At 34.3% G+C, this 14049-nt stretch overlaps 5 protein-coding genes across 6 annotated transcripts in view; 4 read left to right on the forward strand and 1 right to left on the reverse strand.

Annotated features, from left to right (window-relative positions):
- Flo2 (flotillin-2) overlaps positions 1 to 14049 on the reverse strand; it is a 162895-nt gene that overhangs the window by 26228 nt on the left and 122618 nt on the right. The window lies entirely within an intron of this gene.
- On the forward strand, positions 33 to 3016 carry LOC106117662 (glucose dehydrogenase [FAD, quinone]). Its single transcript, XM_013312059.1, has 3 exons — positions 33 to 1557; positions 1769 to 1999; positions 2195 to 3016. The coding sequence occupies exons 1-3, from the start codon at positions 130 to 132 to the stop codon at positions 3002 to 3004; spliced, it is 2469 nt and encodes an 822-aa protein (XP_013167513.1). The 5' UTR covers positions 33 to 129; the 3' UTR covers positions 3005 to 3016.
- LOC106117670 (glucose dehydrogenase [FAD, quinone]-like) lies at positions 3993 to 6195 on the forward strand. The gene is made up of 3 exons (XM_013312072.1): positions 3993 to 4152; positions 4238 to 4368; positions 4543 to 6195. Exons 1-3 carry the CDS (start codon positions 3993 to 3995, stop codon positions 6112 to 6114), a joined length of 1863 nt encoding a protein of 620 aa, XP_013167526.1. The 3' UTR covers positions 6115 to 6195.
- Positions 7448 to 10445, forward strand: LOC106117669 (glucose dehydrogenase [FAD, quinone]-like). 2 transcript variants are annotated; one of them, XM_013312071.1, is made up of 4 exons: positions 7448 to 7531; positions 7807 to 7977; positions 8356 to 8486; positions 8697 to 10445. In XM_013312071.1, exons 2-4 carry the CDS (start codon positions 7818 to 7820, stop codon positions 10266 to 10268), a joined length of 1863 nt encoding a protein of 620 aa, XP_013167525.1. In that variant the 5' UTR covers positions 7448 to 7531; positions 7807 to 7817; the 3' UTR covers positions 10269 to 10445. The 2 variants fall into 2 exon arrangements, with proteins under 2 accessions (XP_013167525.1, XP_013167524.1); XM_013312070.1 differs by having other exon boundaries at positions 7471 to 7565.
- Positions 10960 to 14049, forward strand: part of LOC106117668 (glucose dehydrogenase [FAD, quinone]) — a 9358-nt gene continuing 6268 nt past the window's right edge. The window contains exon 1 of the mRNA XM_013312069.1: positions 10960 to 11141. The gene's annotated coding sequence lies outside the window, so the exon portion shown is untranslated. The remainder of the gene's footprint in view (positions 11142 to 14049) is intronic.

Consider the following 14049-nt stretch of genomic DNA (forward strand, 5'->3'; position numbering starts at 1 on the left):
ATTCATTTGGTTGTAGATTCGTTTGGAAACATGTCAACTCACACTCAGTATTCGATAAAAACAGCGGTGTCTAGTACTAGAATCTTATTTGGTCTTCTACCTGGTCTAGGAGCCCTGATATTACTTCGAATGGCTATACACTTATACAGACCAGATATAGAAGACGCAGAACATCGAGTCAGAGACTATCCATTCGAAAATCTTTACGATTGTTACGACTTTATTATAGTTGGTGCTGGTTCCGCGGGTGCAGTGCTTGCAAATCGACTATCAGAAAATCCGAATTGGAATATACTTCTACTTGAAGCAGGGCAGGATGAAAACGTGTTAGCTGATATTCCAGTATTATTCCCAGCTTTACAAACATCAGCCATCGATTGGCAGTTTGTGACAGAACCAAGTGATGAATATTGTTTAAGTATGGTTGATACAAGGTGCAAATGGCCGAGAGGGAGAGTGCTTGGTGGTTCCAGTACTCTAAATGCAATGCTGTATATAAGAGGTAACAAACGCGACTACGACAATTGGGCAAATATGGGCAACATCGGCTGGTCTTACGATGAAATTATAAAATATTTCGTTAAATCTGAAGACATGAGGATACCTGAATACCAAAATAATCCATATCATGGTGTAGGTGGACCAATATCGATAGAACATTTTGCATACGAACAACCTATTACTGGGAAAATATTAGAAGCTTCCCAGCAATTAGGATACAAAATAATTGATGCTAATGGACCATCTCAAACCGGTTTTACTCGTTCCCATGCAACGTTACGTGACGGTCTTAGATGTAGCACGGCAAAAGGATACTTAAGACCTGTTTCTAAAAGACCTAACCTTCATATTAGTGTTCATTCTTTAGTGGAAAAAATACTTATCGACGAAAACAGAAGAGCATATGGTGTAAAATTTGTGAAGCGCGAACAAACGAAATTAATCAAAGCAAGCCGTGAGGTAATCCTATCAGCTGGCTCAATTCAATCCCCACAACTGTTGATGTTGTCTGGGATCGGGGATAGTGAACATTTGAAAGAGGTCGGTATTTATCCGATTGTTAATCTACCAGGTGTCGGTAAAAATCTACAAGATCATGTCGCGATGGGAGGTCATTCTTTTTTATTCGACAATCCTTACAATAACGGTACAGATTACTGCTTTAATTTAAATTCTGTTTGGTCTCTTGGCAATCTTATCGATTTTGCAATAAACAAAAAAGGTTCTTTATATAGCATGATGGAAGCAGAAGCAATGGCATTTGTTAACACTAAGTACCAAGATCCTGTAGAAGACTATCCTGATATTCAACTGTTTATAGCCCCCACATCAGATAATATGGACGGTGGACTATTTGGTAAAAGAGCTAATGGATTGACAGATGAAACATACGCAGAACTATACGAGGATATTTTGTTTGAACCGTCCTTCTCTATAGTTCCATTGTTACTAAGACCTAAAAGTAGAGGCTATATAAAATTAAAGGACGGAAATCCTTTCTCTCCGCCACGGATATACGCGAACTATTTCGAGGATCCACAAGATTTAAAAATATTGGTATGTAGTAAATACTCGATTCCTGTATAAAATACGCATTGTGGTATAGTATCTATCATTTTCATTTTATTCAGTGGGTGCATTGAATTAGTAATTTAACAGTGTTGCGTAATTAAAAAAATACCTTGATTGAACCAAGTTACAAACGGAATATTAATTAACAATCGTATAAAATTCATCCGTTATAATTTGTAAATTATTGCTATTACAGATAGAAGGCGCTCGGATAGTTCAGGCGTTAGTGCAACAGCCGGCGCTACAAGCACTCAACGCGCGGCCCAACCCACACCGGAACCCGGGTTGTACCCAGCACGAGCTAATGTCAGACGAGCATTTGGAATGCCAAGCACGTCACCATTCGCTCACCATCTACCATCCGGTAGGCACATGTGCGATGGGCAGCATTGACAACCCTAACGCAGTCGTTGATCCAAGATTACGTGTAAGTTTTGTTTCATTTTAATCTCATCATACACGGCATAAAACACCACATTTATCCATATTTAAGAAATTGTTTTACCATTACGTTATATCATTATGTTATATCATTGGAAATTTAATGGTACAGGTATAGCGTTGTAGGTTAAACAACGGTTAAAATAAAGGAACGGTAAAGGATAATATTTATAAATTTCAGGTTTACGGAGTCAAAGGATTAAGAGTAATCGACGGCAGTATCATGCCTACAATTGTCAGCGGCAATACGAACGCTCCAATTATTATGATCGGAGAAAAGGCAGCAGATATGATTAAAGAAGACTGGATGCAAGGTGGCATTGACATTATACAATGTGACCGTAAATATAAACAAAACGAAGAGGCACTAGAAGCAGATTCACCTAATAGAATTAGACTATCCCAACTGGGTGCTCCAGATATTCTTAATGAAACAGCTAGCTTATTCCCGGAACTGTCTAAAGGTTTTCTTCCCACAACAAACAAGAGAAGATCAAATACAACTCTCTTAACTTCTTTAGACAACAATAGAAAAAAAACATCACTTCCCAATTCATATAATCCCATTGATCACTACCATAGTTCTGACGTGTTAAACACTTATGATGAAGATCGCAAAAATCCAAAAATTTTGCAATCGTATTCCAATAAAATCCCGCAATATTCTTTTAAATCAAATCCATTTGGAAACACAAATATAATGAAAAATTCAATGCCAGTTTATTCTTCTATAAATCCATTTACGGAACTAACAGAACGCGATAAAGTCCGTCCATTTTACGCAAGAAAACCTTATTATAAACATAAACACCAATCAAATAACCATAAATCATTCTCCAATATATGGAAGCCTCAAAATGTTCAAAATAGACCGAATGAAAGTAAAAAGAAAATATATTTCAAAACTGAAGAGGTGATATCACCTAAAGGACGTAAAGAATGTAAAATTTGGTTGTATTATGATGGAATGAAATATAAAGTAACAATATAAACTTGTATTAGGAACCGAATTTTATAATTAAATATAATTATTTAACATACCATAAAGATTTCACCTTATTTGATAAGTCTTTGCATCAAAACCTAACGTGAAGAAACTAATCAATCTGTCTTCTTACTAATATTATAATGCGAATGTTTGGATAGATGGAAGGATGTTTGTTAGAAGGTATCTCCAGAATGGCTACATGAATTTCGCTGTAATTTGGCATAGATGTAAAATATAGAAGAACACATAGGCTACTAATAATGTTTTTTTGATTCCTCGCGGACGGAGTCGCGGGCGACAGCTAGTAGACGATAAAGCCTGTGATTTATGGTATTTTAATTTTGTAGTAAATATTTAACTTATGTAATCCTTTACGTTAATGCATCTGCAGATACTATAACGTTGCTGATGATAATTTTGTTTTTCACGCTGCTTGTTTATCCCATTGAATTGAACCAAATGTTAGAAGCTTGAATTTTCTTGAGTGTACTTAAGTAAGGACAGCAAACAGAATTGCACGTAGCTTATAGTTTAAATTTACTACTTATATATATACTTAAAGTTACTAGACAGTTTTTTTTGGATATTAATTTATGTCTAGTTTAAATAGAATAATTGCTTTAATAGGCTGATATAGAGTTATAAATCAACAAGGATGAAATGTCAATTTAATAATTAAGTTAGGTATTTAATGCAACGCTGAATCTTTTAATCATTTACCATTACATGACTTTTAAATGCGGTGCAATTTACCCTATTTTATATTAAGATCAACAGAACACGACAAGACCATAAGCATATTAGAATCGTGAGTATTTTTATATGTTTTCTTGTTTTTCTTATTGATTTACTTTGATCTCCTGTTTTGAGCTTATACAATTTATTTCGTAACTACTTTTATTATTTCATATATATATTTTGACTTTTGTTGGAACAGCAAAGTTACAGAGTTACAAATGTGTATGGATTTATTTGTGACAGGTTTGTCATCATGTGGGCTTGTGACCCAGCTTTAGTCTCAGAAGTGGTGAACAGTTACCGAGCAGTCGGACCCGTATTTTTTCAGACTCTGCAGAGTTTACTAGTGGCACAATGTGCATTGGTGGGGGACCATGTATGGCCTCCTGATGCTGTGGATGCGGTCCTTAATGGTGATTAACTATGGTTTAAGTTTCACTCTAATCGCCAGCTGTTATCTAGTAATTGTGTCGTTGAATTCAAATTTTAACAACTCAGATCCCAACTACGACTTCATAGTGGTGGGAGCCGGCTCCGCAGGCGCAGTGGTCGCTAATCGGCTCAGTGAGATATCGGATTGGAAAGTATTACTAGTCGAAGCTGGTGGTGATCCCAATTTGGCCACAGAGGTATTGTTTAATATTATACTAGGTAAATTGTAGTTCACACAAATATTTAACTTTTATTATTAAATGTCACGTTATTTCACCACTTTTCCTAAATGTGTAAGAAGACTTTCCATACTTAACTCACGCTATCCTAATTTAATGAAACTAACAGTACAATAAATTTATCCTTTTCAGATTCCGGCAGCTATATGCAATAACATCAATAGCGTTGCGGATTGGGCCTACAAACCGCAGCCTCAAGAATTAGCCTGCAGAGGATATAAACAAAATCGCTGCGCGTGGCCTCGCGGGAAGACTTTAGGAGGTAGCAGTAGTATCAATGCTATGTACTACGTCAGAGGAAATAAATTAGATTACGATGAATGGGCTGCTAATGGTAACACAGGTTGGAGTTATGAAGAAGTGTTACCGTATTTTATTAAAAGTGAAAACATTTCGACAACTTTAACCGATGAAAATAAAAAGTATCATGGAAAGGGTGGCTATTTACACGTAAATAGAAATGAATTTAGGCATCCAATAGAAGAAATGATATTAAGCGGTATGAATGAAATTGGCGTAAACGAAATAGATGACTCAAACGGCGCAAATCAAATGGGTGCCTCCATAGCATATAATACTATCAAAGATGGCATACGACATAGTACAGCGAGGGCATTTTTAAGTGTTATTAAAGATAGACGAAATTTACATGTACTCAAAGATGCCTATGTTACAAAAATCCTGTTTCATCCTAACACAAATAAAATGAAAGGAGTATTAATACAAAAAGATGGAAAAGAAATACAAGTCATTGCAAAGAAAGAGTTGATAATATCAGCTGGATCTATTAACACACCACAACTACTTATGTTATCAGGAATTGGTCCAAGAAAACATTTAGAAAGTTTGGATATTGAAGCAATAGCAGATCTACCGGTTGGTGAAAATTTACAAGATCACGTATTTTTCCCTATTTATTACAGTTCTCCAACAAACCTAATTCTTACGTCATTTGATAATATTGGAACAGGATTTTTAGATTATATGTTTACTAATAAAGGAATGTTAGCTGATACTACACCTAGCAGAGTAATCGCTTTTGTCAACGCCTCTGATCAAGATGCTATAACTCCTGAAGTGCAATATCATTTTCCAGTTTATACACCTCGATTAATAAATTTCTTTGACATCTACGGTTCACATGGTTTTAAAGATAACATCCAGAAATCGTTTCAAGACATAAATGAAAGTAAATTTATAGTAGCTATTTTAAACACATTGTTAAAGCCAAAATCAAAGGGTACAATATTGCTTAAGAGTAAAAATCCAAATGAACATCCTCTTATATTTGCTAATTATTTTCAAGAGCCTAAAGACCTTGAAGTTTTAATACAGAATGCAAAGAAATTCAGCTTAACATTAGAGAACACGAAAGCTTTCAAGTCTGGCAATTACAGTTTAGAATGGCTGGATGTAGAAGAATGCAGAAAATTTGACAAGGCATCAGATGAATTTTTAGAGTGTTACGCTAGGGAAGTAACATTTTCTTTGTATCATCCAGTTGGAACAGCTAAAATGGGACCTGATGGTGACGAGACAGCAGTCGTAGATCCTGAACTGAGACTTCGGAAAGTAGAGGGCATCAGAGTAATAGATGCAAGTATCATGCCAACTATTGTCAGTGGTAACACTAACGCGCCTACTATTATGATAGGTGAGAAGGGAGCATCCATGATAAAGACTTTTTGGTTGAAGAATAAATAACACCAATATTACTAGATTTTAGACTTCGTTATTTATTAAAACATTATGATCTTTAGAAGCCCGACAGAAAAACTGCTGGGGGAAGATAATATGAAAAGTCGAATATTACGCAGACGTATTCTATTATGGCGAGTAAAAACACAAAGTATGAAGTGTACTATAATATTTTACATTAAACATTAGAGATCAAGTATTTTAAGCAGCTAATAAAAGTAAAATGAGCCAAGGAAAATGTTTTATTATCCTTTTTTTTATTCTACTATCAGTTTTTAGATATGATGTGAATCATGTCGTGTTTAACCTTGAATTAAAAACTAAAGAGTCTGTATATTATTATTTATAGTTAAAAGTTAATCCTCTCTTGTTAATACCTTCGTAATCAAATAAACTCATCCTTGAACGACTGAGATCATCGAGGTTGAAGTCGCACAGCGTTGAATCTGTTTACATCAAATTAAAAAATTCCGTGGCTTCATTTAAAAAAATTCTATGATATCCAACAGTTCTGCATAACACAAATATGCTTTTCTAATAGCAGCAATTAATTTATTATTAGCATCAATGTTATATAGATTCAAATATGCGGGATCTGTGTCAGTATCTTTCGCTTGATATAATGATGGGTCTTCACTATCGTACCATCTGTATAACAATATGTGCATCTCTATAGTTTTTCTCGGAAATAAAGGAATAACGATTATGTTCCAATACAAATGGCACATCATTTTAAATTAGCCGTAAGAAGAACAGCGACTCTCATCAAAACAACAACTAAACATCGACAGGTGCGTTATATGCTTTAATATAAATTACGTTCTTTTTTTAAAAAGAATCAAAGTCAGCCAGTTACATTTATAAAAATGATGTATGAGAAAATTGTTGGTCTCAAAAAGTCCCAAAATCAGGTAAGCATATTTAATTCTGTCACAATAACCACTTTAGCATTACAAATGGCACGTTATTAACGGAGTAATATTTCGATTATTACTCAATATCCAAATAAATATATTCGTTATCAGGATGTAATCTAGAATGAAATTGCCATTCATAGTATATGATTATGGCAAATTGTTTAGAAGATGCCATGAGCAGAAACAATAAGCGAAACTAAACAATTTTACTCGCGAGTCAGTCGCACTCGTTGTAACGTGAAGGATCCGACTGAAAAGAGACCAGACATATGTCTATCTCTCTTGCCAATTCTTCGAAGCCGGGCGGGTCACTAGACTCAAATAAAACAATTTGTCTGAAATGACTATTACAAAGATAAAAGAATTACAGATATCAAATGTTATTTAAATAATGAATCCTGATAACGTGATAATATTTTATGCACCACTGATATCTCAGATAAAGCATCATTTAGTAGTTTTGAAGGGCAATGCAATGTAGTTTATATAATATCAGTCAAACCAAGGTAAGAATGTCATAACCTGATAAAGTCAGCACCGGTGAGTATTTTCATAACTTTCTCTTTTATTTTAAATCGAAATAAATGTCTGAGAAGACCCGTGACACCGCCCCTATGGCATATCGGTATAGGCAAAAGGTTAACACGCAGTACTAAACTTGTCGTCCAAATCAATGTCAACGTTGTGGTGAGACGGAGCGGTGCCGTGCGGACAGCTAGACAACACAAAAATATAATATAATATACCATTTAAAGTTTAATTTAATTGTATGTTGTGACAGATTTTATCAGCATGTGGGAATGCGACCCGATCTTATCCTCAGGAGTAGCGAACAGCTACCATTCAACCGGGCCCCTGTTCGTGCATACATTGCAAAGTTTGCTGGCGGCGCAGTGTGCTTTGTCAGGAGATTATCTATGGCCTTCTGATAGAACGGAAGCTGTTTTTAATGGTACATTCTTGATTTATACTTTAGTGTGTACGGGCGAATATTAGATATAAAACAAAGAGAACCGGTATTAAGACAAGACAGATCAACAAGAACCGAAATTATCTTATTAGCTTTATAATTTAATGGCTAATGACGCTTAAATTTAGTTAGTATCTTTGCACTTTAGTAGCTACAAAAATCACTATTCTGCCGTCTTCATTGTAGACATCCGCAATCTTATTCAGATTGTCATCAATTTTATGAACGCCTACTTACGCGTTGTTCTGTGCGTGTTTATTACGAATCAATTCTTTTGACACTATTTACATGTGTTCTTAGAGTAATACTTGCGTGTATAGCATCTTTTTAATCTTCTCATTGTATATTTGATTAACACAGATCCTCACTACGACTTCATAGTGGTGGGTGCGGGTTCTGCAGGCGCGGTAGTTGCCAATCGGCTCAGTGAAATACCAGAATGGAAGATATTACTAATTGAAGCGGGTGGTAACCCCAACATGGCCACAGAGGTATAATATTTTAAATATACACGCCGATTACTTTGATTTTTCATCAACATTTGTATTGTTAAAAACGAAATTAAATATAAAAAATCTTCAGAAGAATATTGGCAATTCTGTACATTTAGACATTATTGATTCGAAAATTTGCTGACATCATAATTCATTTACTTACTTCATTTGTAATTAAGCATAGAATAAAACTTTATGATTTTTTAGACGCCGTCGGGTTTTTACAATAACATAAATACTTATGTGGATTGGGCCTATAAACCACAACCACAAGAATTAGCATGCAGAGGATATAAAAATAAACGTTGCGCCTGGCCTCGCGGAAAAGCTTTAGGAGGTAGCAGCAGCATCAACGCTATGTACTACGTCAGAGGAAATAAATTAGATTACGATGAATGGGCAGCTAATGGCAACACAGGTTGGAGTTATGAAGAAGTGTTACCGTATTTTATTAAAAGTGAAAACATATCGACAGTTTTAACCGAAGAAAATAAGAAGTATCATGGAAAAGATGGCTATCTACACGTAAATAGGAATGAATTAACGCAACCAGTAGAAGAAATGATATTAAGTGGTATGAGTGAAATTGGTGTAAACGAAATAGATGACGCAAATGGTGCAAATCAAATGGGAGCCACAGTATCATATAATACTATCAAAGATGGCATACGACATAGTACGGCGAGGGCATTTTTAAGTGTTATTAAAGATAGACCAAATTTACATGTACTCAAAGACGCCTATGTTACAAAAATCCTGTTTCATACTAACACAAATAAAATGAAAGGAGTATTAATACAAAAAGATGGAAAAGAAATACAAGTCATTGCAAAGAAAGAGTTGATAGTATCAGCTGGATCTATTAACACACCACAACTACTTATGTTATCAGGAATTGGTCCAAGAAAACATTTAGAAAGTTTGGATATTGAAGTAATAGCTGATCTACCGGTTGGTGAGAATTTACAAGATCATGCATTTTTCCCAATTATTTACAGTTCAGCAACTAATGAAAGCCTTATGACGTTTTCTGCTATAGGCAGTAACTTTTTAGAATACATGTTTACTCATACAGGCAAGTTTTCGGATATCGCACCTAGCAGAGTGATAGCTTTTGTCAATGCCTCGGATCCAGATGCAGTAAGTCCTGAAGTACAATATCATTTTAGTGTCTATTCTCCACAAGTGAGCAATTATATCGACCTGTACGGTTTACATGGCTTTAAAGAGGAGATATCGCAAAAGTTTAAAGATGTAAATAACAACACATATATAGTTTATATATCAAACATATTGTTAAAGCCTAAGTCAAGGGGGAAGATATTACTTAAGAGTAAAAATCCAAATGAACATCCTCTTATATTTGCTAATTATTTCCAAGAACCCGAAGACTTACAAGTTCTGTTAAAGAATGCAAGGAAGTTCAGCTTAATTTTAGAAAATACTGCAGCGTTTAAATCTGGCAATTTTATACTAGATTGGATGGATTTAGAAGCGTGTAGAAATTTTGACAAGGCATCAGATGAATTCTTAGAGTGTCACGCTAGGGAAGTAACATTTTCCTTGTACCATCCAGTTGGAACAGCTAAAATGGGACCTGATGGCGATGAGACAGCAGTCGTAGATCCTGAACTGAGACTTCGGAAAGTAGAGGGCATCAGAGTAATAGATGCAAGTATCATGCCAACTATTGTCAGTGGTAACACTAACGCGCCCACTATTATGATAGGTGAGAAGGGGGCATCAATGATAAAGGAGTTTTGGTTGAAGAACAAATAATTTAGAACAACATAAAAAATCTTCTACATATTGGAAGCAATAGTAAATTTAAAAATATATGACTAATTGACTATTACAAAGTAGTACAACTACAACACAATTTCAAATCATGTAATATAAAGTTATGCAATAATAATTAACTACAATAAAATAAGATTATTTTATTTTATAGAATAAAATATAAAAAATGTTGCCATCTAAATACAATTTTATAATATTTTTAAAATGTCTTTTTTGTTATTATTAGGTGATCTGTACAGTGCTAAGAAAAAGTGGCAGAGCCTGCAACAACAGTGCTGGTTACCGCAATAACAATATTTGTTGGGTACACAAATAGATCGGGTTGACCGGTGAAATACTACGACCACACAGAAGATAGTCGCGAAGCTTTTCCGCGTTGTTCTGATAAATTTGTGCCGAAAGCCAAATTGTTATCCTCTTTCCCTTCCACTTATGCTTATAAAACAAGAGTATGAATAGGAAGTTGATTTCCTAAATGAAGACACACATTTGAAGAAGAAAATACCATTTCTCCTGCCCTGGAAAATCCTATCTTCTGTAGATTAAATGTGGCAATTGGAATGGGCAGTCACTTTAATATTTAAGAAACTCAGCTGCTTGCTTATTTGCTACCCTATACTTGAAAAAAAACAGTTATGAACGGTAAAAAAACTCAAGAGTTTCACTTGTAGTCAGTCCGCGCGTGTAAGTTCTGACGAGCGCAGTGTTCTTGTTACGTGCTATAATAAAACTGATTTCTATTAAATAACAATACATGACAAATTTATAGTTCAAAATTAAAATTAATATCAAACAATTATTTAAAATATTACTAATACAGAAACTGTCTCTTTATCATATGTGTTGATATTGGTAAGATAAAATACTTAAATATTTCGCTTGCACTAATTATATAATAGAGCGGTCACTTCGTCTTTTATAATCTCACAAGCTGTCCTTTGTCCGCGCGGAACTAAAAAAATGTTTTAATAGTCTATGCGTTCTACTCGCCTATGTTCTACATCTATGCCATTTCAGCCAGATCCATGCATCCGTTCTGGATTTACCTTCTAAAAACATCTATCCATCCATCCAAATATTCGCATTTACAATATTAGTAAAATTTGTTTTTTTTATAATCTGGCTGTGAATTGTGAACCGAGCCACTCACAATGTAAGAGATATTTTTGGACAAGCCAGATGCAAGTTATATTCAAATTGAATTCATCATTCACAAGCGATCGCTGACTTTGAATGCATCTGAGGAGTTTTATAATAAGAGAAAGCAAGTAAATATACCTATACGTTTAAATAGATGTATGAGATTCGAGATAAGATTTCGAATCTTACGTTGGTTGCAATAAAAAACCATCAAAGCTTAAAAAAACAGCAGACGATCCAAGTCATGACTTCAATTTTAAATACATAAACATCATGACTTTGCAAAAAATCCCAGCTATTGCAACTAATAAAAAGGTACCACAGAGGTTTTAATATTCATTAAAACCTCTGTGGTATCAATTATTTAGGTTCGTTATTTTTATAACATCATTTTGCATAATATTTCTATAATTTCCTTTTACTTTATAAGTTAATAGAAATCTCAAATAGTATTATAACGGACGAAGTCGCTGGCAACAGCTACTAATATTATAGTATAGTATGAAGTAAGATAAGATAACATAAATAAAATTAAAAAATAAATTCACAACTTGACAATTATGCATCTGCCGATAAAGATGTAATAAATGTCGATAAATACGAACCATAAATATCTTATCGTTTTTTTTACCCAAATTAAACGTAAAGCAAAGAGCAATTTAGATTTTGTGGCTACGAAAAATAAACTTATAACAAAATAACACAAAACCGCAACAACTTTGTAAGATGTACTATATTTGTATAGCAAATATTTACGTCCTTCACATTAATAGAAAATTACTTTAAGTGCTTATGTAATCACATCTTGGAAACATCAAAAGACAATCGTAATGTTTTTTTTTCCATAAAACCAGATTAAGATAATCTATTAATCACATTTAATCATGACCAATTTAAACTTAACAAATGACCATGTTGTCGACACAAAAAAAGTAAATTCATAAATATGCCTTACGCTAGTGGTTCCCAAAGTTCTTAGGGTCAATAAATAAAAATACAAATTGCCGATTTGAATCAAGTATGTACTATTAACTTAAAAATATATTTAATTTAGTGCCATTGTAAACTTTTCATCAGCTTATTGAACCAACCGAGGAGTTGAAACTTACTCAAGTTAAGAGTGATTACGCCATAGACAACCTCAATACTGCAGTTCAATTAGGTTAACTTCTTTACATTTGAATTTATCCATAACTAATGGTGCATCACGATGATTTCCTTTGTCGAATAAATGGCACATAACGGAGATCGAACATGGTACGCTTAGATTTCCTTCTGGTCCAGTCAGGTAGTAAACAACTACGCTACCGACGATCTAAAACTGAAATCTAGATAATATACTATATCTACTAGTTCACATTCATCATCATCATCATCAGCTCACTATACGTCCCCACCGAGAGGCTCGGAGCCTACCCTAAGTTAAGGGTGATTAGGCCATAGTCAACCACGCTGGCCAAGTGCGGGTTGGTTGACTTTACGCATATCTTTGAATTTCTTCTCAGATATGTGCGTTTTGCATCACGATGTTTTCCTTCACCGTAAGAACGTCGGATAAATGTACATATGTAAAGCGGAAATTCGAAAAACACATTGGTACATAGCGGGATTCAAACCCAGGACCTGCAGATTGCAAGTCAAGTGCTTGACCCCTGAGCCACCGACGATCTGTTCACATTATTGTGTTCAAATAGTTTGGATTACGATCCAAAGTTTGGGAAACTCTGACTTTGTCTTACAATATTACGACACCTTTGTGTAACCACCCTAAAGTTTTGGTAAACACCGTGCAGGAAACAACGATTATATTAAAAACGTGTTGTCTTTTAAAGGTCAAGCTGATTTTGTAACTTGTCTCCGAGGAATATGAACTTGTTTTTATAAATTACATACAAAAATAAAAAATTCGCGATATTTTTGCAATTTTTTAAATTTAAAAATAAAAAAGCTGTAATAGTAATATATTAAAGTATTATTAAACAAAAATTTATGAACTAAAACTAATCAATGTTATTTTAACAGCTTAAAACAATTTAGTAAAATTAAGAAAAAGGTTCTTGACAGACAGACGGAACCCTAAAAAATAAGCTTTCAGAATATCAGTATGTTCAACTTTTTTTTTTATATCATAAGGTGGCAAACGAGCGAGCGGCCACCTGAAATCGCTGAAATAGCGAAGCGACCGCTGCCCATAGACATACGCAATTGCATATGCGTTGCCTACCTTTAATCGTCGGAGGAGAGGATGCACAGAAAGAAAATATTTCACTTCGCTATTTCAGCGATTTCAGGTGGCTGCTCGCTCGTTTGCCACCTTATGATATAAAAAAAATACATATAATTAATCGAAGTTTAGTGTACATTTCTGATTACTTAATAGACACTAAGGGTCCTTTTGGGATCAAAGAGTGCGTCAGTAAGTCTTATGTAATACGTAAGTAATATTTATAAATAATAATTAAATTGACATGACATATTCAAACCGCATATTTGCTTGTCGTTTATCGCTAATCATTGTTATTGTAGCACAGGTCATTATCATACTAATATTATAAATACGAATGTTTGGATGTATAGATTGAATGGAATCTATTGGAAGGTATCACAAGAGTGTATGGAC

This window comes from Papilio xuthus, unplaced genomic scaffold, assembly GCF_000836235.2.
Source record: "Papilio xuthus unplaced genomic scaffold, Pxut_1.1 DF827679.1, whole genome shotgun sequence".
In the NCBI taxonomy this organism is placed as follows: Eukaryota; Metazoa; Arthropoda; class Insecta; order Lepidoptera; family Papilionidae; genus Papilio; species Papilio xuthus.